The 26,514-nt window shown below is 36.6% G+C and overlaps 2 protein-coding genes across 7 annotated transcripts in view; one reads left to right on the forward strand and one right to left on the reverse strand.

The window, feature by feature from the left end:
- The window catches only part of ex (FERM domain containing expanded), a 90,476-nt gene extending 69,965 nt beyond the window's left edge, over window positions 1-20,511 (forward strand). For 2 of the 3 annotated variants that reach the window (XM_076409076.1, XM_076409077.1), the window contains 5 exons: window positions 12,374-12,668; window positions 14,444-14,611; window positions 14,674-15,052; window positions 17,291-17,579; window positions 17,930-20,511. In XM_076409076.1, the coding sequence (XP_076265191.1) occupies window positions 12,374-12,668; window positions 14,444-14,611; window positions 14,674-15,052; window positions 17,291-17,579; window positions 17,930-19,809 (3,011 nt within the window). In that variant the 3' untranslated portion in view covers window positions 19,810-20,511. The remainder of the gene's footprint in view (window positions 1-12,373; window positions 12,669-14,443; window positions 14,612-14,673; window positions 15,053-17,290; window positions 17,580-17,929) is intronic. The other variant, XM_076409078.1, reaches the window with a different exon arrangement.
- Window positions 20,512-21,683: 1,172 nt separating this feature from the next.
- Window positions 21,684-25,359, reverse strand: LOC143199885 (amino acid transporter heavy chain SLC3A2). 4 transcript variants are annotated; one of them, XM_076410005.1, is made up of 4 exons: window positions 25,130-25,359; window positions 23,532-23,785; window positions 23,343-23,467; window positions 21,684-23,292 (listed from the first exon to the last, which is right to left on the reverse strand). In XM_076410005.1, exons 2-4 carry the CDS (start codon window positions 23,740-23,742, stop codon window positions 21,763-21,765), a joined length of 1,866 nt encoding a protein of 621 aa, XP_076266120.1. In that variant the 5' UTR covers window positions 23,743-23,785; window positions 25,130-25,359; the 3' UTR covers window positions 21,684-21,762. The 4 variants fall into 4 exon arrangements, with proteins under 4 accessions (XP_076266120.1, XP_076266121.1, XP_076266123.1 ...); XM_076410006.1 differs by having other exon boundaries at window positions 24,992-25,150; XM_076410008.1 differs by lacking the exon at window positions 25,130-25,359 and adding an exon at window positions 24,505-24,621 and having other exon boundaries at window positions 23,532-24,249.
- Between the last annotated feature and the right edge of the window lie 1,155 nt (window positions 25,360-26,514).

Genomic DNA, 26,514 nt, shown 5'->3' on the forward strand with positions numbered 1-26,514 from the left:
TGCATTCATTGTTTTCAAATTTTTATGCACTATGAGCGTCATCGTAAGTTTCTAAAAGGGTTTGATGGGCATCGGCATCAGATTGAGCGTTCCGTGATTAGCATCTGTGTATACACAATAACTCAATAATACTAAATGGAAAACTGTTATTTTTTGTAGAGAAATGTGGAAAGCATCCAAATTAACAGTTATGTTAGTTTGCTTTGCTGCTGTTTACATTTTGCACCTAATATAATAGTATAAGAAATCATAGATATTGTTTAAACATTGTAGTTGTACAATATCTCTAGTATCACCACAGATAGAAAAGAAAATCCTTGTCTGACGTTCTTTGGCGCTTAAATAAGAAGATATACTGTGCATTTGTCCTATTTCCGGTAAATTGACACTAATACAAAGTCTCGACGTTTCACTTTCGTTGATGTCGATACACCGAAAACGGTATCGTTCAGTCGACGCGGTAAAAACAGAAACTTTCCCGTACCGAAACAATTCAATTACGCCCAGTATCATCGGTTGGAAATTATACATATTTAAATCGGAAAAAGAGCGCGGCTAATTGAACTTAATTTCACTCATTGGCGTTAATTGATGACGACTTTCTATTCGTAAATGAAACGCGTCCAATCCCGAAGTTATTTAACGAATTAATTGGTACTGTTAATCGATGAACAACGATTTTCATCCTCATACAAATATTGAAATATTGCAACTTCTGGATACTATCTGAACAGGACACAGACTCAAAAGAATCAAACCATCTGATCTTGTGTAAAGTTGTGTAGTGAGGTGCATATAATAAAAAATACATCAGTGACATGAATAATCCTTATTTCACCAGAGACTGAGTTAGGGCCGATGGGTCTTCCTAGTTATATACCTAGATTTAAGTTGGCATAAAGACAAATTGTAGGTTAGACGGAAACGACTAGTAACAATGTATTAATTAAATACTAATAAAGTTCAAATAAACCCATACTTCGTAAAAGGAAACTTTAAAATGTATATATAAAAAATTACCTCCATGTTTTATTTTAAATAGTTTTTTTCTTTGTTAATAGCCTAAGTTTGATTTATTTTTACATTTTAGTGAGTTCCTTATTTATTTTTTGAAATCGGTTCAATTTTATTTAGTGTTAGATATTTACTTAATAATTACGCAGTTATTTTATTAACTTAGGCTACCCATTATTATTTTATTTTACCCATTTATTAACTTTTATTAACTTAGGCTACCCATTATCACAATGGGTAGCCTAAGTAAAACTACAGTCGGTATGAGGAAAGTCGCTGAGCTGTTGGGAATCGAGCCCGCGACCTCCGCGTGTCTTTTTAACTATTACACTATATAAACAGTTGCCTATCTTGTGTAGTGCTTAGTGCTTAAAAGCAAACTGAATCGCTTTTACACTGAGCTACTTCCGATTTTTCGTTCAGTTCAAAAAATCAGTTCAGCAGTAACATTATACATAAATATCTGATTATTTTAGATTAAAAATATGTGAAGACATTGTATATGCCTTTGAAATTTGAGGTTTTCCCTCGATTTCCCCCCTTCCCTCCATCTGATCCTAACTTGGTTCCAATGGGATAACCTCGGAGAGACACTCTTTCGAATAAAAAAATATTTTGAAAATCGGTCCATAATTGACGAAGAAATCGTCGAATATACATTAAAAAAAAATACAGCTGAACATAGAACCTCCTCCTTTTTTGAAGTCGGTTAAAAAGTAGTAAAATCAGTCGAACCTATTTTTGGTTTGATTTGGTTGGCGACTGAAACAGTCGATAATAAAAAGTAGTTGATTACTAAACAGTCGATAGTCAGTTTCAGTCGAAAGTTCCTAACGACTATTTTAACCCTATGCTTTAAACCATCATGCCAAACATTATTGCCAATTAAGATCAACATAATAAATACTTCAGTTGGAATTGTAATATGTACCAAAACTGTAGAAGGTGGCTGAATTAGTGGATAAACACCTAATATTACCACAAATATCATTATTGCCTAACAGGTCAATTGAAAAGTCCCCGGCCTACCATAGTAAAACACATTACTTGGCAATTTTTTTTTATTGAACATAATTACCTTCAAGGGTAATACACTGATTATAGCGATCCTCCAACTTTTCGATAGCATTTTTGTAGTACGATTTGCCCTTTGCTTCAAAATAGGCCCCAGTTTCGGCGATCACCTCTTCATTCGACGAAAATTTCTTCCCAGCGAGCATTCTTTTGAGATCTGAGAACAGGAAATAGTCGCTGGAGAATACGGTGGATGAGGAAGCAATTCGAAGTCCAATTCATGGATTTTTGCCATCGTTTTCATTGACTTGTGACACGATGCATTGCCTTGGTGAAGCAGCACTTTCTTTTTCTTAAAATGCGGCCATTTTTCGGCGATTTCGCCCTTCAAACGGTCCAATAACGCTATGTAATAGTCGCTGTTGATGGTCCTTCCTTTTTCAAGGTAGCCAATGAAAATTATTCCATGCGCATCCCAAAATACAGACGGATGGCTGTCGATTGGGCTCCGGAATGAAATGATGGAGCCATGTTTCATCCATTGTCACATATCGACGCAAAAACTCGGCTTTATTATGCTTGATCATCATCAAACACTGCTCCGAATCATCAACTCGTCATTGTTTTTGGTCAAAAGTGAGCTCACGCGGCACCCACTTTGCACAGAGCTTTCTCATACCCAAATATTCGTGAATGGTATAATGTACATGTTCAGTTGATGTCTTTAGAGTGTCTGCTATTTCATTCAACTTCAATTTACGGTCATTCATTGTTTTCATTATTTTATTTTGTTATTATTATGGTTATTCATTATTTTCGTCGGTAATAACCTCTTCTGGACGTTCATTGCGTTCACCGTCTTCGATGCTCATTTCACCACGTCTAAACTTAGCATACCAATCCTTGATGGTTGATTTTCCTGGGGCAGTGTCCGGAAACTCGGCATCAAGCCAAGTTTTTGCTTCAACTGTATTTTGTACCTTCAAAAAGCAATATTGAATCACACGAAATTCCTTTTCATCCATTTTTCTCACAATAACAAAAAGTTGCTTCATCCAAAATGCTATAATTCAGAAACTAATGATCCGATAGCTGTCAAATTTATACACGCATTTTTTGAGGGTTGGGGCTAACTAAAAAACATATGGATTTAATTCTAGTAACGCCATCTATGTGTCAGGCCGGGACCTTTTCAATAGACTTGTTAAAATGTTACGTATTAGATAACCTAAAATAATTAATCTATGCTATTGTAAATAAATAAAAGTTCGGCTGGCTAAAATTAACCTGAAACAGTTATATTCGCTTTTAATATCCGATATAAATTCGGTAGTATTTCGTATGACGCCTGTATCGATTCACTGTTTTATTGATTTAATATTTTCGAGTCGAGATACGGCGAATAAATGAATGTATAATCATTGTAATTATGGAGTCTGGACTCTTATGATGTATGGAGTTGAATATTTGTCAAAGTCTGTCGAAGTTATAAATATTTATGGACGAAGATACAATGTGTAGTTTTTTTGTCATTTTGTAAATTTCGTTTAATAGCCGCCCAATTAATATGGTCTGACGTGTTGTAAAATCGCGAGTTTTATTAAAAATTATTTATTTCGTTTATCTAATTAGCTTCTGTGTGTATAACTAATTGGCGGAATCAATTAATTTTGACGATTTTCTCTCATAAATTTAGTTTTGAATTGGGAAACATTGCGAGTCATTATAATCCTTCAAATTCTACAACTTCTGAGTCATAGTGCGTAATTGAATATCCTAATATGTTGAAATAGTCAGTACCTGGAACAGTTTTCTCGCAATAACAGACCCTTCCGGGTCATTGAAATGACCTGTTGTATGAAGCATATTTCTAGCATCCGATCGTATCCAATTCCAACAGTTCTTACAGACATTGTGTTCTTCTGACGGATAAAGTGCGATATAGAGGATATGATTCGAAGTGAGTGCTTCATTTTAATATATAACCATAAGCAATCTGAGCTTTTAGATATGTAGAAAGAACCCATTATAGGTAACGTGTTGAATCACTTAAAATAAACGTTAAATGAGAATTTGAGGTGAAGTAGTATTTCCAACATCTTCCGACCTCAATGCCACGACTCCGACGTCCTGTTTTTTTTATCTCTTTTTGTTGTTAACATTTTTTTCTTTCCATAAGGCAAGAGGAATTGAGCTGCGCTATTCCGTACTCTGACACAGTCAGTAGGATTGTTTCAAAAACTCCATGATGCTAATCTTTTCTAAATTTAATGACTTATCAAAGAACTTCCTAGTAACTTAAGACAGCTTCAAATTTTACTGTCAATCACTTCACATGTTACTCAAAATTTCTCTTGATCGAATTTACTGGGACTTCAGCATCGCAGTTCAGGATGTACGGTCATCATGTATGAGCTAAAATTGTTCAAAATATTCTTAGCTGAAAACTATATATATACCTATGAAAAATACAGATATGTTTTGCTCCCCCTTGTATCAATGAATCTGACCGAAACGAAGTTGTACGGGCGTCATATCTAATATTTAAAGTACTCGCTCAATCTCGCTTACGCTTAAATAATATATTATGGCGTTTGGAATCTATTTATAACCAACGTTCTATTTATATCTATATCAGAATAAAACATTGATTACTATTTCCTGTGATTAAGTGGTGCGACTTTGTTTCAACGTATTAATGGGTACCAAGTCGAGTGATGTAAACCAGTCAAAGCTAATGCTTATTAAAATCACTGCTGCTTTATTTGTACAGAGTGTTTTTATATAAAAGATGATAGGCAAGATGTCATGGTGCCCGGAAATAAGGATTTATAAAAAATGGTAAAAATTTGCCAAGCAGTTGAACTGATATTATTTTTTATACACATACTAGCGACCCGCCCCGGCTTCGCACGGGTGCAATGCTGATACTAAATTAAATACACTAAGAAAAAATATGAACGTTGTATATAAAAACATAGCGGCCCGCTCCGACTTTGCACGGGCATAAAATATATATGCCTGTGTCACTCAATGAAATAATGATTAAAATCGATCCAGTATTTTTGGTTCATTCAATCAATTCCTCTTCCCCTATATTTACTATGAAGATTTCCTGCTATCTTTGGAATATCTAAATTCATACAATTTTTATTACATTACACATTTTTAAACGCAAATTTTAAATTTGTGATATCTCCGAAAATATTTGTTTAATTTACATGCTGTAAGGAACCATATTGATCTATATTAATTGCACACTGTATTTAAGGTACTTAATTCGATAAGGATTAATGCCGTATTGCTTAAAATAGCTTCGTAAATAAGCCATTTTCTCACGTAAAAAGTAAACAATAAAAATGGTTAATGTGGGTTATCCCTAAAAGATAAACATATACCATCGCGGACTTTTTTGTAGACCTTTTTATGGTGTACAATATTGTAGTACATTAATTTGATCTAACTCGTAGGGTTAGGCAGCGTTTTTGCTAATTGCTAAATAAGCCTAAAAAATAGGTTAATTTACGACATCACGTTAGAAACCTCTAAAATTAGTAATGTTGCCTTAGTATATTATGCATGTATTATACATATAAACCTTCCTCTTGAATCACTCTATCTATTGAAAAAAACCGCATCAAAATCCGTTGCGTAGTTTTAAAGATTTAAGCGCACATAGGGATATAGGGACAGAAAAGGCGACTTTGTTTTATACTATGTAGTGATTTTGTTACCGTTACTGTTCCATGTGCCTATACTACTATATAAAGCCAATTAAATGCACTGTAATACTGAAATGAAATATTTACGGTCTAAATAATAACTCTCAATGTTCCTATCGACAGGTTGACATCTTGTTGACAAAGTTCACTAATTTATTCGACATATGTGTCGCAATCATTTCAGTATATCAACTTTGTGGGGATTATTTTACAAACCAAATTAGTCGATACATATTTACGATGCAAGTACGAGACATGATTCTAAAAATAAAGCGCGATAATTTTTTTCTTCTTCTGTGTTAAAATAAAATGTAATTATAGTGGGTTATTCTTATTTGACCATCTGGAATTTTTACACATCAAAATTCGAACAAAAAAACAATTTGTCTTCAGGGAGAGGACCCAATTGAGGATTAGTATTTTTGAGTAACCGACCCTGATTGTGAACAGATATACGTTAATAAATATACATAAACACTGGTTTATTACAATTAAATCCAAGTGTGAAAAAATGCTATAAGGCACGTTAAACCTTTAGCTGCATTCTCGTAAAATAATTGAAACTGGACGACGCTGGAAATGCTATTTCACCTCAAGTTCAAATTTAAATATTAAGTGCATTTAAATGCTCAAATCGCTCTCAAATACCTACTGTGAATAATACCCTCCATATCGCACTTCCTACTATTTTTTGTTTGTTTGAATGAAACACGAAGAAAAACGTTTCGTACAACAGGTGTCTTCAATAACCTGATAGGGACTAGGATTGTAAGAAAACCCTTCGAGAAAGAATTTATAACAAAACACAGTAATGGTGACAATGAACAATGGTGACTAAAATATAAAACTGAAGCTATTTGACGACAATAAAGACCTGATCTCAATCAATCAATTTAACTTCTATAAAAAAATTAAAAAATGTAAGGGAGATTTGTCATAAGATGTTGTATGAAGAATTTCTGTACAGTTTAAACAAACTCCTAACTGTAGCCAAGTTATGTTCGTCTAAACCACCTGTAGAACATCGCTTCATACACTGTTAGGTAATATAGGATTTAAGTGGTGTAAAGATATCCCACGAAGGGGTTTAATGGAACTTCCAGAGATTGCTTTTAAAAGAATACAATTTTTAGGAACCATATAACAAAATCAAGAAAGACTTATTATATCAATTTATATATTTAAATGAGGCATACATATTTCAGAATGGTACATTGTGTCATTCATGGCAAAATGATAATAGATATAGTGTATAGAGACCAAAAAATTTGATGGAAAATAGTAAACGTTGGAATAACTATGGATTAGGTTTTGTTAGTCATAACATTTATTAATAATTAATTGCAGACATATAGTTCTGCATACTGGAAATAGGAATGGTTGAATCATAAATTGTTTTTACAGTAGTTTGAAAATCAGTTTTTAAAGAACTTGGAGGAACCAACAGTTATTGTTATGTACAATGCACCATATCACAGTATACTGGTGGAGAAAATCCCAACAAGTGAATCAACAAAGAAAAGAACAAGAATCGTAACACATCGAAAGAAACAAGACCTATACGTAAAACATAAATATGCTCTCTAATGAAAGTAAAATACATTACTCAGATATACAATTGTTCATTAGGTGGATTAGGCCTTCGGAGGATACCACTACATGTGTGGAAAAAAGTTTATTATAAATATAATGAAACAACTCAACATCACAACTTCAAAGTTCTTCGATAATATATGCATTAGATGTACTATAATGTTAAAGTAAACATTACGACGTTTTGATAGGTCACATGTGTCACTACTGTTTCGAATAGACTATGTAACAATGTGCGCGATTACTGACGTGTGTATAATATGTATCTCTATTACGTTCAGTTTGAAGCAAAAACGGCTAAGGAAAAATGCGATTAACTAACATACCGACTAAATAATATCACGAGCCCATATATTTTTCGATATAATGAAGCATTTATATTCGAAACTGATATGGCCAAGTACTTGGCAGTGTCTGTTCGCATTTTTTCCATTGCCTTATCTTGGATGAAAAAATCTAAACAAGAGTAACGGCTGACATAAATCCACTTTTATTTTGTTATTCGCATAAAGATCAAGGCCTTCGCGAGATATCACATAATTGCAGCCTGTATTTTCTATGCCCGTGTTCTTTCCATTTTTCTTGTGTTTTTTTTTCTCTGCCAGTGTCAGTCGCAGTATGTTCTTTTAATTGGAGTGAAATATTGTTATTTGCGTCGTACATGAAGTATATGATGTCTTTGTTCTGTTATGATGAAACTCAAAGTTGATGCGCCAACATTGCCACCTTTTTTGTCACAAATGACATATGATTATTAGTACACTATTCATTAGTTATATAATGAGTCTTAATATAATATTGCGATCGGTTGATTAAAAAGAACATTTTCTTGACCTCTTGGAACCAATTTATATGATTTTCATATACTATTTTTTGTGATTTATGATAATAGCTACATAGATTCCTTTAGTTGTTTTTTCATGACGGAGGTACCCATTACTTTTCATTACTTATACGATGAGTGTTAATATAATATTGATATCGCTTTATTTAATAAAATATCTTTTTTCGAACGAATTTATGCTCTTCATATTCTGTTTATTATAACTTTTTGTCGGAATTAATTACTTTTCATTATGATTGGTACATTTCCATATATATATATATATATATATATATATATATATATAGATGAAGATAGACGAGCTTGTAACCTTGAAACGTTCAGTTTTCGATATGATTTCGTGCTACCGTCTCTTCGGCGAACCGTATATCGTTCGAGGAATAGGCGATGACAATAAATATGCCATATTGGAATTTCTGCCGATGTGCATTCCACAGGATCGGGCGGCCGCAGGCCATCGTAACAATTAAAAATTCACGACACGCAGTCGAAAGGTGTTTTGTTGGATTTAAAAATAAAACTTAGAAACGTAAAATTGACCGAGGATGGCCGGCGATGATGGCGAAATAAGACTACGCCGGCTGAATGAATAAAGGTGTGATCTCATTTTTTTTCCTTCTGATCGCGGGTTTCGCGATTTGTTTAGTTTCTGCCGACGATGTTGTCAAAATGATATAGGTCAGAAGTGTTTCGGTTCATTTAGTTTTGGTTCAAAAGATATATTATTATATAATATTATATTATTGCTAATGGGACTTGATGAAGAATAATACGCTGTAAACAGTGTTTTAGTTTGTTCATTTGCGACTAGGTGGCTTGAAGTTTAAATTTGGCAGAAAAGCTAAATTTGACATATTCGGCTTTCAGAAGACTGTTCTAGAAGATGAGAAATCGTCGAGTCCCTGTTTATATTTGGTGTATATAATCAAATTACTGGATATTTTAGACTTTTTTGGTAATTATTTGCTTCCTATAGAGACAATTTGATTTATATACAAAGAACTTCGGTTTTTTTTTTCGACAAAGTTTTTTTTGAAAGCGTCTCTTTCGAATTGGATACGTGTTAAATATTCTTATTTTGTTAACTGTGTTTTTATGGTTCTTTTTTAGTTAAAATGATTTGTTTAAATCTGATGATGTCTCAGGTGTTGCGTCCCTGGATATAGTACCGTTTCAAATATAATGCATAGCTTTCCTAGTGATCCTGCTCTGTCAGAAATGGCTTTTATAAGAGCAAAAGGGTTTGTAGCGTACATTTTACACAGGCTGACTACGGACTGAAATGTGGAGCATTGCTTAACAGGGATGCGGTCTCCAGTTGTTATTTAAATTGTAAGTCTTTTATAATGTTAACTATATATATGGTTAAACTACCAAAAATTTATATCTCTCGGATAACAATAAAACTCTCAAAATATATGTATTTTTGAGGTGAAAGAAACGAAAATTTATGTGAAATTACTTTAAAATGTATAGATTGGAAGATGTGTGACATAAACAGAAATTTACACATTTTTTGAAAATATGCTTTTCATTGTGTAACTTAAAAACTAAATCTTGTATAAAATTTATTATACTACCACTTGATTCAGCTTAAAATTCTCTATAATCCTTGTGATTTTCATTAACCTGCTATTACTTGAACTAAAATGACAGCAAAAAGACTGAAAAAGGCCAAAATTCTCAAATTTTTACGGATAACAATAAAACTATCAAAATATATGTATTTTGGGGTGAAAGAAACGAAAATCCATGTTAAATCGCTTTAAAATGCATGGATTTGAAGATGTGTGACATAAACAGAAATTTACACATTTTTTGAAAATATACTTTTCATTGTGTAACTTAAAAAATAAATCTTGTATAAAATTTGTTATACTACCACTTGATTCAGCTTAAAATTCTCTATAATCCTTGTGATTTTCATTAACCTGCTATTACTTGAACTAAAATGACAGCAAAAAGACTGAAAAAGGCCAAAATTCGCAAATTTTCACGACTATATATATGGAAAAACTACCAAAAATTTTTATGTCTCGGATAACAATAAAACTCTCAAAATATATGTATTTTGGGGTGAAAGAAACGAAAATCCATGTTAAATCGCTTTAAAATGTATAGATTTGAAGATGTGGGAGATAAACAGAAATTTACACATTTTTTGAAAATATACTTTTCATTGTGTAACTTAAAAACTAAATCTTGTATAAAATTTATTATAATACCACATGATTCAGCTTAAAATTCTCTATAATCCTTGTGATTTTCATTAACCTGCTATTACTTGAACTAAAATCACAGCAAAAAAACTGAAAAAGTCCAAAATTCGCACATTTTCACGACTATATATATGGAAAAACTACCAAAAATTTGTATGTCTCGGATAACAATAAAACTCTCCAAAGGGTTTGTAGTGTACATTTTACACAGGCTGACAACAAACTGAAATGTGGAGCATTGCTCAACAGGGATGCGGTTTCCAGTTGTTATTTAAATTTTAAGTCTTTCATAATGTTATTCATATGTAACTGATTTGACATATATAGCATGCCTCTATTTTAGCTGTGACATAGGAAAAGGAAACCATTGATCTAAATATGCCAGGAAACGTTACTGAACTGAACAGTAAAGTTGTTAAAGCCCGGTAGTAAGATGTAGTATTATGTAATTTGACAAAAGCAGGGACTTTTTTTACTTTGTTAGTAATTGATGCCTCGACTGTTCCATTTAGTTCCCAGATTATGCACAAAACTTAACCTAACAAACAGTCTGTCCAATATTTTATTTCAGCAAATCGTTTATATCGTATATTTATTTATATTTGAACACGATCAATTGTACTGAGCATTCTCAACGAGACCTGATTAGAAAGATAGTAGTTAGGTGTTGTTTGTTTTGGTGGATGAGAAACGTGAACACAGTAGCGAAAGGCAAAAATGAAACATTTTTTGTTGCAACATCTAAATATTACACAGCTTATATGTATGACTTACAATTATATACTTGCAATAAATATTTGTCAAATAAAAGATTTAAAAAGAGATTACTGAATAAATAGTTTTCAACATATATATTGTACTGTACTTTATATTTGGCTCAGTTATATTTAAGATAATAAAAAATGTGTCATATTCAATATTTTATTAAACTTTGTATATTTAAAAGTATAAATTGTTTTTTGTCAATTTTTTATATTACGTTTTAAAATATTTTTTGTATAATATATTGTCATTAAACAGAGAAAATTCAATGAGTTCTCCTTTGCAATAATATTACTAATGTAAATTTTACATATGCCTAATCCAAATATATTTTTTATGTTTTATTGCATTTTCATTTTTACTATTATTACTACTTCTATTATTATTATTGTTATTGCTATTATTGTAATTAAAATTTCCCGTCACTCATATTGTCAGTCGCGCCCTCTGATTGCAAATGAACGCTAAACTTGTTCACAAGTAATGCATGGGTGATACCCTCCTAATATCTAATTTTTGTGATACTAACTTGGGAAGGACGACGGAACAGTGTCTTCAGTTAAAGAGCCGTAATAAGTAACCGGAATACCACCAAACGTTTAAGGATAATTACCAATATTTATATTGCCGGCTTGATTGGCGCAGTGGTAAAGACGACAGGATGGTCCTCCTACTATTGCGATAGTCACGGGTACGAATCCTGCTGCGGTATGGTCATAAATTTATGTTTGTGATTGTCCTTAGACAAAAGTGCAAAATCCGAGAATGAAAATGATACCAGTCACGCCAGTAACCAGGTTGGGTATGACCGGATGTCTTCTGGGATGATTTCTAAGTTGGTCACTCGCCAGTCGATAGGTTTAATGCCGAGGACAGTGGTTCGAATCCTACGTTAAACTGTAGGCGCGATGTTATATGTTCACCACTTATAAGACATTTGCACTAATAATTAAGTTTTGATATATTACAAGGTCTGCACGAAGAACATTACAAATTGTTTTGGGTGTCTTTCTCATTTAGCACTTTTCATTATATTCATATAGCATTAATGTGGTGATTATTAGTTATCACCGTAAACCCTGCTATGCCCTGGTGTGTGAAACCTTGCATCTGATTCGTTGAAAAGCATAGAAATCTTGTTATTTTATTATACAATTTGAAGTTTTTTGTTTGCTCGATACGTTAACGAAACGTGTTTGTTCCAGATGGCGAGTACCTCTTCGCTGAACCTGATAGCAAGCTCTCTAAGTACGCGCCGAAAAGTTGGCGGTCCTCCCACAGTCATGGACTCGACGCCAATGGACGTCCCGCCCTGGCATTCTACTTTCGCGTACAGTTCTACGTGGATAGCCCCCTCCTCCTACGAGATGAGACCACGAGACACCACTACTACTTGCAGCTGCGGCTCAACGCAGCTTCGGGGGCGGCGGGCGAACACGCCGCCCATTTGGCCGGCCTGGCGTTGCAAGCCGACCTGGGGGACTTCAACGACACCACCAGGTAAACTTCAATCACAATCTAATTCAGGATCTAGTTCTTTAGCTAGTCTTTAACCTCTAGCATCTCAGAAAATATTCGAATTGGGATCGTTCAGATCAAACCACACTACCAGCTAATGCAACTTTTTTTTTTCTTAATAATACTTTAACAGCATTGAAAGAGAGCTCAAGATTCCAAGATCTTTAGTTTTTCATTAAAGGGAAATGTTTTAACCTCCAATATATCACTATTTCATCCAACACTTCTCTAGCTCCAACATTTGTCGGTTTTTTGCTGGTTTTTATAGTTTTTTAAATACCAAATTAGGATCGTATATATCCATAATATGTTTACCACATGTAAATATTAATTTATGTCGTCTATTTATCATGTTGGTTTCTATCGCATCTATCACAGCAGGAGAGTCTTGTAGAGTGCGCTCGTGGTCCTAAATCAAGAGAACTCGACATTTAATTGGTGCGGCGCCAAGTTAAATATTGAGTTTTCTGATTTATCTCTAAATTCGTTATTATGGAAGTTGATTTCGGAATGTATATATTCTTTATTTTTGTACTCTTAAGTTTTGACGTAAAATACCTACGTTAAAACTTCAAGAAGATTTAACAACCATGTCTAATTGCTGATGATGATGATGAACTAAATTAACCAAGCTTAATTAAAATATCTTTCAGTATATTCAAGTGCGCAATTGCTTAACTGGCCAATCACATCTTATTGGTTTTCTTGTAATTTTGTAAAGTAGTTATTATTAAATTGATCTTACACTTTTTATGTCCAGGGTAGAACAATATGTAAATGACTTGTTATTATAATACATAACTGAAATATAAATACATATATATTTCAAATACATGACCCAAGAATATTTTGTATTTCGATTTTCAAATACATGACCTAATTCGAATTTCAAATACATTCGAAATAGTATTTTTTAATTTGTACATTTCTAATACAAATAGTTGAAATACTTTGTTTTATGTATTTTATATTTCAAATACACGACTTAAGAATATTTTTTATTTCGAACTTCAAATTCATTCGAAATAGTATTTTGTAATTTGTACTTTTACATTTCTAATACAAATAGTTGAAATATTGTATTTTGTATATTATATTTCAAATACATGACTTAAGAATATTTTGTATTTCGAATTTCAAATACATTCGAAATAGTATTTTGTAATTTGTATTTTTACATTTCTAATACAAATAGTTGAAATATTGTATTTTGTATATTATATTTCAAATACACGACTTAAGAATATTTTGTATTTCGAATTTCAAATACATTCGAAATAGTATTTTGTAATTTGTATTTTTACATTTCTAATACAAATAGTTGAAATATTGTATTTTGTATATTATATTTCAAATACACGACTTAAGAATATTTTTTATTTCGAATTTCAAATACATTCGAAATAATATTTTGTAATTTGTATTTTTACATTTCTAATACAAATAGTTGAAATATTGTATTTTGTATATTATATTTCAAATATATGACTTACTAATATTTTGAAATTTCGAATTTCAAATACTTTCGAAATAGTATTTTGTAATTTGTATTTTTATATTTCAAATACAAATACTTGAAATGCTATATTTTGTATTTTATATTTCAAAAACACGACTTACTAATATTTTGAAATTTCGAATTTCAAATACTTTCGAAATAGTATTTTGTAATTTGTATTTTAATTAAAGCAAAGTATGTATTTCGCTTAACTTTATATATTTCTAGAAAATATTAATGTTATTTTTCATTTTTCCAGTTACAGGCCTGAAGACTATGTACCACCGAATATGCGTGGCCCTGCGGCGTTACGGACTATCGAAGCAACCCATAGATCGCACAGGGCCCTGCCGAAAACCGAAGCTCGATGCCGTTTCATAGCAGAAGCCTGCAGGCTTCAAGAACCTGTTAATGCTCACGTATTCAGGTAGGAAACGAGACGAGATCTCGTCATCCCCGACACCAAATCACACCTGCCTCACGTTTCAGATTGAAAGCCTCCAAATCGGAGCCCCCACCCGGATCCCTACTATTGGCCGTCTGCGCCAGGGGACTGAGGGTCTGTCCCGAGAACAACCCGCCCTCCATCTTCCTCTGGAGCAGCATCAGCAAGCTGAGCTTCGAGCGGAAGAAGTTCGAGATCCGGACCAGTCACGAGAAATTGACATTGTACACCACCAGCGACGAGAAAAGTCGACTGTTGCTGGCCCTTTGCAAGGCGACGCACCAGTTCAGTATGGCGGTGGCGCCTCGGTTGAACGAGGCGAAGCGCGAAGAGGAGGAACGTCAAAAATGGGGCTGTGATCAACGGGTGTCCGTCATCAGTTCGACTTCTTCGAACACCACATCTGGCATAGTTAGTGATCGAGTTAGTATGACCATAATCATTGATATTTCAAGTCGTGTTATTACAGACAGGTATTAAGTCCTTTTGGGGTGGTATTGATTAATCTGAAGACCTATTAAAATTACATCTTCTCGATTTTTTTATTTACTCCAATTTGTCTTTACAGTGACTTACTTAAACATAGTCAATCTCTAATAAAATCAAATTAGTAGCTCTTTTCAGTATTTTTTACCATTTAGTACACTTCCGACTGTAATTATCTCATGGGATTTGTCCATTCGAAATGAGGAATCTAAGATGTTGGTCATTTTGTTTTCTTCATCTGAAGGTAACTCAAGCGAGAAGGGCTTAGAGACCTTTTTAGAGAAAATGTGAGTCTTTCCTTTATTATTTCTAGACCAATTATTATCATTGTTTTTAATTGGTGAGTTATGCTGTTAGGGCCTTTTGATTTTTTTATTGCTTTCCATAATGAATAATCTATAACCCCTTCTTGGATTCCTTAGTTTTGTTTATTTTAAATGAACTCTTTCATCTCTTTTACTGCTTTATTGAATTTTCTTTTGTTTCCTCCAGACAATCCTTGAAGGTGCATCACTGATAAGTTCTTTTTCAATCTTTAAATTTAATCCATTGAGGTCTATGTTGTGCTATCATTCTCAAGTTTGTGTATGTATCATTCTTATAATTCATCTATTATCTGAGGTTAATTATGGCACAAAATGAGATGTTTTTGTCTCAAAAGTTGCTCCTTGTAGAAATCGTTCTACTGTCGAAACTTTTCTAGACCCTAGTTTCAGAATTTCAAAAGCTACATCAACTTCAGGAATTTAACATATAACACAACTGCTTCTATAACTTAACATATCAAATATTAAACAGACCACAAAACACCAAACTGTAAATACTTACACTGACATTTATTTAACTCATATCTTCTATTTACGATGCAGATTCAGCACTGAAACGTTGGAATGGCAAATTGCAGTTGATTAAATCCTACTACAACATTCCTACTGTCTGATATTGTCGTTTTATCACGTACATACCTGAATTTCGCGAAATGGATTGATGAGAATAATTGTCAGTCTACGGTACAAACGATTTAATTTTGCAAAAGTGGTCAAAATTTATATTATTAGGTATTTGCATGTATTTCGATCAGCGACATATATTGGTCAATAATGCGAAGTTTGAATGTAAACAACTCAGTCTAAATCTTAAACTTGATGGTTTTGATATTTGTGTACATAAAATGATAGTTTTCCGTTTAGTGTTATTGAATTATTCAGTAATGATGCGACACTCAAAATTACATTTCCGGCATTCTTTACATTTCTTGTTGGAATCAATCTGCTGTCGAAGCCCAGAAAACCTTGAACCCATCCAAATTGTTTGTTTTGGCTTAAACGATTTAAAAACAAATTCGAACAAGACTTATTGAACGAAAACCTAGCTCAAACTCTTTAAAGGCCTTCAGATATCTTAGTATTTGATTAATCGACTGTTTCTAGACCTTTCAGTACAGCAGAAAGATAAAAGAGGAAGAAAAATGATTATTACGCGAAATAACTGAATATAAGTTATTTCTGTGCATCGCAAGATGTGTACATGTATTATAGGCTGATAAAGCTGCGTGAAACTGTTGCTATGAATGTTCATAAAGCACCATCAAGTGCGTGTAATACACATGAAATCACAAAACAAAAGTTGTGAGTGATATATTGTTGCACCTCGTCGGTTACACCAGCTTGTATTGGCAAATATACGGTGCAGAATTACTGAAAAAGTTACTAATAGTGGAACGCTCGTGGTGATGCTGCTTCGTCATATACAAATTATCAGTTTTAGTTTAAACGATTTAAAAGTAGATATATTGCGAATTTGTAAAGCTGAATGAAGCTATTACTGTAGATGTCTAACGATCTTCAATACCTACTCAACCTATCATCAGTAGCGAATAACACACATATCCTCTTACATAACAACACTGGACCACACGTTACAAGTGTTGTCAACGATTCATTGTTGCACCTCATTTGTTGCATCAACATTTCTGGGCCGATAACGGTTTCGAAATACAGAAGAAGAACAATTTTTCTCAATAAACGCGCTTTTAAAGTGAGAAAATGATCAGAAAACATGCATGCGCCCAACAATATATACTTTTGATACTTTTTTTTGCTTTTTTCACACATCTCCACGCTAAGATCCTTTACGTCCACGCTACAAGTAACTATAAGGTTAAATATTCTTCAGGTACATTCCGAAGACGAACTGGAGATAATGATAACAAGCCCTCCGGCCCCGAGTACCGAGAGTCTGGCTCTAGCTCACCTGCTGGACAGTGCCCCAGCTAGTAGCCGGACGTCCGCGGCCTCAGCCACCGCAGCTCTGGCCTCGCTCTCCATCAAGGAGGACGAGGAGGACGCGCCGAAGCAAGCGACGAGCGAGAGCTCCGGGAAGACCACGAGCAGCGTCAAGTGCGCGGGTTCGCAGTGCAGCTCGTCCTGCAGCACGGTCGTCGTGACGCCAGTAAGCCAAACTAGTAAGTATATGGTTGGTGCGTGACCTTTTGTTACCACGCTTTTAAACATTCATGAAGAATGTCTTCAACATCCTGTTGTCTTACGATATTACTTGATACTGGCTTGAACATCACCAGTGCCCTCAGTGAACATGAGTGTAAACAGTAATCTTCACCAATTCCATACTGTTGCGCATTCCCAAATATTTCCAAATTTCCTGTATTCCTGCCTATCATTTTAGTGCCTGGTGTCCACGTGTTGTTGTTTATGATAGTAATGGTCAGTAAATTTAAAACCATAGCAAATTAGGATAAAAATAAATAGTGTTAATTTACCAGAAATATTAACTATGTCTGCTTTATCGTTTCAGAACCTAAAAGACGTAGACCCTCTACCAGTAGCAGTTTAGAGTTGGGTTACTCGCATACCGCCCAGAATTCTGCCGTCAGCGACGCCACCTGTATCGAGATCGACACCCGAGAGCCGGTGTACACGGGGCCGGCGCCGAGCAGTCACACCAGCGGCGTCTACACGCTCACCTCTAGCGAACACTGCACCCTAAGCTCCGCAGAGAACTACGCCAACGCTCCCAGCGAGTACGTAGCCACTACGGAAGCCTCCTTCATGACGGTGAGCAGCGACCAGATTGACGGCCCGTTCCGGGACCGCACCAACTCGAACGTCAGCAACTCCTCGTTCCACGGCGACGGCAGCGACCCCACCAACAACAAGCAGGCGCTGCTCTCCGCCGAGGAATTATCTGACCTGATCGTCGGCCGGTACCCGTCGAGGAAGAGCGTTAGCAACACGCTAGACTCGGACTCGGACTACGTCACCCTGCCGTCGGGGTACCAGGGCTACGCGCCGGTGCCCCCCAAGCGGGTGGACAGCGTCGATCCGAGGTTCCGGCCGCCCCCACCTCCGTATCCGCAGACGCTGAAGCTGAAGGAGGCGGAGAGCGACGTGTTGGAATGCGACATCGCGAGCTCGTTCTCGGAGGTGTCCATGTCCATGTCCAAGGACCCGCCTCCGTATCCCGATAACCCCACGCCGGTCCCTCCTCCGGGGTATCCCTTCGAGGAGGCGGCGGCCCGATTCATCACCACGAGATCGCCGAATATCCTTACCGCTCACGTGAGCGCGGTGAGCGTTAGCTCGACGCCGAGCTATTCGGCGCCGAGCACGAGTGGTTCCCTGCCTCCGATACCGCCGAAAGTGCCTCGCCCCACCATCACTATGGCCCCCAGCGTCCTGGTGCCGTGCACATTCCTGCCGCCTCCACCGCAGCCCGCTCCCCGTCAACCGCCACCTCCCCCGCCCCCCGCGCTTGCCACGGTCTACACCAGCCAACTGTCGCGGTCGCAGATCGAGCAATACCAGCAGCAGATGTACAGCGACGTGGATTTCGTCGTGTTCCCGCTCAAGGAGCCGGCCATCAGCAAGCAGGAGTACCTGGAGGCGAAGCAGGGATCGATCCTGGCGGCGCTGGCCCACCAGCCGGTGTTCTACCGCAGCACGCCGTACTTGGGCCGGTACGCCTCAAGCCAAAACCTGTCCGACACCTATGTGCAGCTGCCGGTGTACGGGGCGCCGAGCATCGCGTCCTCCGGCAGCCTGGACCCGCCGCCGCCGCCCCTGCCTCCCACCAGACCCTCGAGATTCCTGCGGACACAGTCCGACGACAACATCCTGAACTCGCTGGAGCACACGCCCCAGCCGCCCAAGTTCCGGAGACTGCCGCCGCCTCCTCCGCCCATTCCCGAGAAGAACCGCGCGTTGTTGAAGCGCCATAACCTGCTCGAGCCGAAACTGGCGAGTTTAACCAATATCAACAGCCTGGATCGGTTCGCGAACGGTACCAGCACGGGGGAGACTCGCGCGTCCGCACTGGACATCCGGACGTTGCGCGAGAAGAGCAAGAAGATGGACCTGCCGCTGATATCGGCGCTGTGCAACGACCGATCGCTCATCAAGCAGACGAAGGCGTTCGTGATGCCCCGTCATCCGGGCGAGATGTCCCCCCCGAGGCAGTCCAGGAACTCGGCGCGCGGCAAATACCCGGTATCCGGGCTGAGCAGCACCAAGATCCAGAAGACCGCGCGGAAAGCCCCCGCGGTGAGCCATCGACATCCCGCCGACAAGCTGCCCGAGATCCCCCGAGCCCAGCCCAACAACTACGTCATCACCGATCCCCGCGGCAAGCAGAAAGGCGCCACGCGAACCGCTACGGACCCTGTACATTTAAGTTAAGCGCAAACCAACCTACCATTACGTTCCAACGTGCCTATATATTTTAAGGATTCACTTGAGGCCCAGTAATTATTTATGATTAAGAAGGCGAAGCACTGGACGCATCCGGCTTTGTTTGTGGTCCCCGCTTCACAACCCGATTACCCCTCCACCCCCTCCCCCACACACACACGTCCCACATCGCATTCCAGTTCTAGTTCGTAATGATTAAAATTAAATTATGTATTTTTATACTCAGGGTGCCATCATTGCAACTCACGAAAAACCTACATTCCACCAGAACAACCCGAAACCCTCATTCTTGTTATTATTATTATTATTTGTTTGTTTCATACTCGCCATGTATCGAATGTCGGTTTTTCTCGTTCAGCGACCGAAAGTTGCTTCGACCAGCTTATGGAGAGGTGCGAGGTGCCATACAGATGGTATCAGGATTTGTAGGCTGGTCGAAAGCGCGGGTTCGATTGCTGACAATAACTATTCCCTCTTTATGTATATAGAAGTTATATTTTATTTTGCACATCCACTAAGATTAGAACGTAGCAGTAATATATACACTTGCTCAAATTTTAATATTAATACTGAAGTTATTGTTTTTTTTTTATTTATTTCTCTGTATCAAAAACCCGTGAAGCTTCTATCAAGTGTATGGTCATAGATGGTGCTGACATCATTTTTAATAAAGTCAATAAAAAACCTTTATAGCATTGTTTTATTCTCCTCGCACAAAACAGTATTTTTTGTAAAATCTAGAGTTTAATGCAAGAAAACATATGCTTTGTTATCCGTCCAAGTATTGTATATTATTTTCCTCACAGAAAAAAAAACAATTAAAACCATTTTTTGCAAAATCAAGTTTACTCTATGAAACATATGCTTCATTATTTGTCAAAGTATTGTCAACGCATAAATAAACTCTTTAATTCAGGTAAATTCCTAGCCCATTGTTCAAACTAGAATAAAATTGTCAGATGGTAATAAAATAATACAAACACTAAGGTATATTTCTAAATAAATATTTTTTACTAATATTAAAATAACTATAAAGCACGTAATAACGGTTACCATGGCAACGGAATTATAACAAATTCTAGATCACTATAAAAACATTAGAATTTCCAAACAAAAAGTACATGCAAACACTCTTCCGTTAAGATCTAATATTGTCTAAAGATTTAATGACAATCCATCAACTATTTTCCAAATTTTGTGGTCACAACCATATCTTATCACAAATTTGATACGTTATGACAAATATATTGATTTTTATTAAATCAAAATGAGATTATGAATCATAACAGTAATTTTTTAAGTTACAAGTTACCTGGGTAGTTTATTTTATGACAATATAATATTTAAAGCTTCTCTGAGTTTGGGATAATCAAATGATTTATATAGAATATCTGTTGAATACTGTGAGTAGATAAACCTATAGATGTTTTGTTGACTACTTTATCTTCTACTTTTTATTATACAGCTCTCATGTTCTCTAGTAAACAACTTTAAAGGATAAATACAGTTTTTTTCAATCAAGATGTTACTGTCTTAATAGATTTAGATCAGTGCTGTCACTAATATTATATCTCAATAGTTTTGATGTCAAAACTTACATGAAACAAAATAAATTAAGAGATAAACAGATGTAAAATGTGTATTTTTCTTTTATGGATAGTAAAAAATGAAACATAGATAAAAGAATATATATATATATATATTTACACTGTTTAATGTTATGCAACACAATATACTACGTTTTTAGATATATTTATTTTATATGATAAAAATAGTGCTGTATATGCAACTAAATAAACATCAAATAAACGCTTATAAACAAACACTATAACTATTAATTATCGTATAAATAAACTCAATCGTGTTTCTAAAATAAATTTTATTTTTAAAAATATAAATTCAACAGAGCAACGTGGTTAAATCTCCTGAATGAAGAGGGGCTTAATCTAAAACTATAACGACGGATTCTCCAGGCCACAGGTTGACGTTCTTGAAGGATATGGTTTCGGACGTCGAATCCGCCCTGGGGCCTACTACGACCTGACCCGTGTAGAGCATCGTCGACAGATCGGCGGATATCTTGCCGCTTCCCAAGTTACTGGCGATCACATAGGATTTTCGTCTGGGGTACCATCTCTGAATGACCAAGAAGTCTTTCTCCGCGTATTTAACGTCGGCGTTGGCGCGATTGTCTCCCTGTTTGTAGACGGAGTTCATGTAGATGGACGGCGATTGACTGCGTAGGTTGGCCATCTTGGATACGACGCTGACCTGGTCGAAATAACCGCTGTTATCTCCCCCGTAGATCCACGGTAGTACTTTTAATTGTTCCCCTTTCCAGGGCATCATGGTCAGTTGGTGTAGGTGCTTGATATCTTTGCGTTCGTCCTCTGGGTCGGATATGTCATGCAGGCCGATTTCATCGCCGTAGAATAGAGAAGGGGTGCCAGGTAACATCATCTGGAGGAGGGTGGCGCCGAGAGTGGCGTTTCCGTGGGTTAGGACGTTGGCTAGGCGGTTGGAATTGACGTTGCCCAGCGACCAGTGCACCCAGGGCATGCCCGGCTTGGAGAAAAGAGTACCGTTCTGGACCTGGTCGATCTGTTTCGTCACGTCCAGCACTCCCTTCTCCACCTGCAGCTTCACGTCCACCAGGTCCACGTTGTTGAGGACAATGAACAGGTTCTCCGTCGGCGTCAAGTTGATCACGTCTTCGCTTATTATCAGTATTTTGCCGGGAGCCATCACGGCCTTCCAGCGTCTCAGAAGATGCGCGGTGTTGTGGTCCTCGGCGTGGGTCTCCAAGCCTTTCAGGTAGAACCCGTCCACGCCGTGCAATCCCCAAAATAAGATTGCTTCCTCCACCGGATCGTAGTCATCGCCGAGCTTGAGAAACTCGCTCTCCGGCTCGAGACTGTCGTTCTTGGTGCTCGATGCGCTGTGGAGGTTCTTCTTCGCGGGATATTTCTGGACGAACGACGCCACAGGGAGGTCGAGCATTAGCGAGATGTTTCTCGACTTAAGATGCCTGACCAAGCTATTGAAGTCCTCCAACGTCCCCAGGGTGGGATCGATGTCCGTCAGACTGGAGACGTTCTCGAAATCCTTGGGGTAGTGTGGAGACCGGAAGATGGAGTTCAGTCGCACGCCTCGTACCCCCAGGTTCATCAGGTAGTCGCTCTTCATCGAGATACCCTTCAGGTCGCCCTCCATCCCCTGACTGCTGCTGTAGAAACTGGCCGGGAATATCTCGTAGAGCAGGTTGCCCTGATACCACTGAGTGGGGGGGTTGCAGCTTCGCGGGAGCCGGACAATCATGGCCACTACCAGGGCGACCATGGCGATCAAACCCGAGAGGAACATGTAGAGCGAGATCTTACGAATCAGCGGCCAGTTCCACGACACGAAGAAGTAGTCTTCGGGAACGTTCTGGAAACTGAGCTGTATCGGTCCGGTGTTCCCCAAGTTTTCCTACAAGAAGCAACGGAGGTTCAATATTTCCGTCAACGTTTATCTTTTACCTGAGCAACAGGTTCCTCGTCATTAGGCATATGAAGGTAACTATTCCGATGATTCAAGAGTTGTGCACAAGCTGGCTCAGCTGAGGACGAAGCTGATGACATCGATTCAGCATCAGTGGCTTTGCCTGATAACAATAAGAACATTTTGGTTAGATTCGTTGAGGTGCTGGAGTTTCCTCATGTGTATACCCTGAACTTTTTGCAGTTTTTCCGCAAGCTCTTCTCCAATAGTGAACGCCGACTCGGTCGGTTCCGGCAGAGGGTCCACCAAAGCATTGGTGGGAGGTGACGGGGTTATCAGGGGACATATCGACGTGGCATCAGCGTTATCCGTCAGGAAGGAACTCGAAGGCGACGAGGCCAAGTTCACGCCTCCGTCAACTCGTAAGAAACTATCCATTTCATAAAAGAGAGGTCTAATATGTTATGTAATCGCTTTGTATCTGAAAATGGCAAAAAACAGGTGCTTGAATGTAGTTTGATCAGCGACATCTATTGGTGAAATTAAGAAGTATCAATATATCAAATTTTGGCATTTCTCTACATAAAATAATAATTTTTCCAGCTAGTATTATTGAGCTATTCTATATATAGACTATGTTCTTTAATTTGAAGAAATCTGCTGCTACTGTGATGCTGCTCCATCATATCCTAATTGTTAGTTTTGGTTTCAACCGTTTAAAAGAGGTGATTTCGATGTCCATGGGAAGGAACGGCTTGGACGACCGAAAGACTCGAAGACGTTGAATTGAAACACTTGTTGGACGAAAATCCAGCTTAAACTCTCAAACAGCTTAGTAGTTGACGAAGCAACTATTTCCAGACGTTTGGATGCGATGGGAAATATCCAGGAGGAATGGGTACCGCAGGAACTGAAGAAAGAAGAGTTTTCTGCGACGTATTGTGCCTGGAAATTAAAAGCGGATCTATTACAACAATCCCAAGTGCACAAAAGTTGTGGTATTCATTCATGGTGTAGTGTTTTATGATCTGCTAAAATGGAATAAAACTTTTATTGCAGATGTCTATCAACGTCAATTGAATACATTGAACGATTTATTGTTGCAAAAACACCAGCAATATTAAGTAACAGACGTCAGAATTATAAAGGATACAGTGTTTCTGTTCAAATAGGAGGTTATACCACACTCAGTGTACTCACCAGATATAGCACCTTCTGATTATCATTTGTTTGGTTCAATTCAACATGTCTTGGCTGCCATTCGATTTCGAAATGCAGAAGACACGGTATCACAATGAAAATATTTTGACAAATATGTATTGTCATCAATTATTTTCAATAAATGTCTTTTTAAAGCGAATAAATGATCAGAATACATACAAGCACATAATTAATAATAAAAATATTGGGTTCAATTGATACCAAATATAATTCCATTAATTAAAATGGTGCCCTTTCTTACATCTTTTTTAACTTTAAACCAATTTTTAATAGGAACTGACGAATCATAGAAATACAATAATTTTAACACGTTGGTATGTATTTTTCACCTAAATAATTTATTGCTTTATTGATACGGACACTATTTTTAAAACTTCACCTTCCAGATCCAAAAAACACACAAACACATATTATAACGCCTATTTTTAATTATTAAGATGCAATATTTGAAGTAATAATGTCATACCTGACTAGTAAACCGAATTTGAAACAGTCTAAAAATATTTGTCTCATTCGACCTAACAAAGTTACAATGCTTCATTGATTTCGATAACAAAAAAACACAAAAACCTTAGTAAGCAACTTATACAATGTTAATACATACGTGTTTTTTTAAAACTATATCGAATGCGGTTATTTCACATCAGCCCGCATATCGCTCGTGAATTCGTATCGGGCAAGATCAGCAGGCCTTAATAATCTAAATTAAAACAAAAAAACGTGCACCGAACACGCTCGATGTTTATCTCTGTTCAACGGGCTGGGATAAAGAGGGAAGGACTGATGGGTTTGGTCTGGAACATCGATTAGTCGTAATGAGCGTCTAGACGCTGTAGTCCGACGTCTCGACGTAGTAGTAGTTTTAATTTAGACACGGCGCCATCTGCGGGTAGAAAACTGCACTTGACGCTATAGATATCTGTACATGTTTCGCGACATTACCAACAGATGGGGAGTGTTTCTCGTTGGAAGCTAATAAACTGTTAACAAGAAATATTGTTTTTGAAAATGTTTTTATGAACTATTTCAGGATATAAAACAAATAACAATAATGTAATGATCGATGTTTTGGTGAGAATTATACGGTTCCAGTAATTATTTATTAACTAATTTGTTGTCTATTTTATTAGAAATTATAATTAAAATAATTAATTAAATTAATTTAAATTGGAACAGTGTCTAGTGACTTTATATGGTACGTCATTATTATTCAGTAATTTTCGCTATAGTCATTACAATTTGGATTGCAAATTGGTAATTGAAATTATAATAAACGCACTTTGAACCCTTTTTTAATTTAAATGCTAGAAATACCTTTCATTTTGATTTGGTAAGTGGCTGGATAGTTTAGAACGATTATGGTTGCTGGAGGTAGCAGTAGAGGTAAATTTTTAATGATACGTCAACATATATTAGAAAATGTTCATTGTATATTTGATTATTGTTATTATTAATATTATATTATTTATTAGGGATCCATCATTCTTTTAGGCGTTTTAGGGTACATACAGAGTGGTATATTATATTATAGACTAATATTATCTTACGATTAAATAATTTTCAAACGTACATATATACAAAAATCTAAAAGTACAAAAGCAATTAATATAAAAGTTAAAGAATTATAAAAACAAGAATAAATTTAGCAAAATGCGTGTAAAATAAAAGAAGTACACGTAAATCAGTATAAAAATAACCACTTTTATAACTATAAATAACATAATTCATAAATAAATAAAAATAAAGAAAAAAACAACATGATGGATAGAAGAGAAAATATTGAATCTTTCTAAGAAGACAAGCAATAGTTTTTATATATTTTAGTCGATTGATACTTCACTTATATATGGAGAAAGGAATATTCCTTCCTATGTATCTCCTACGTATATGGTATATTAAGCGCTTGAATGTATTCTGATCATTTTTTTACTTAAGAAAAATTGGTTTGGTACAACATACAATTTTTTCCTTTATAATACGCTGGAGTAG

The sequence above is a fragment of the Rhynchophorus ferrugineus genome, unplaced genomic scaffold (genome assembly GCF_030347505.1).
Source record: "Rhynchophorus ferrugineus isolate W39M unplaced genomic scaffold, kcgeb_rfMv2 rfM7, whole genome shotgun sequence".
Classification (NCBI taxonomy): Eukaryota; Metazoa; Arthropoda; class Insecta; order Coleoptera; family Curculionidae; genus Rhynchophorus; species Rhynchophorus ferrugineus.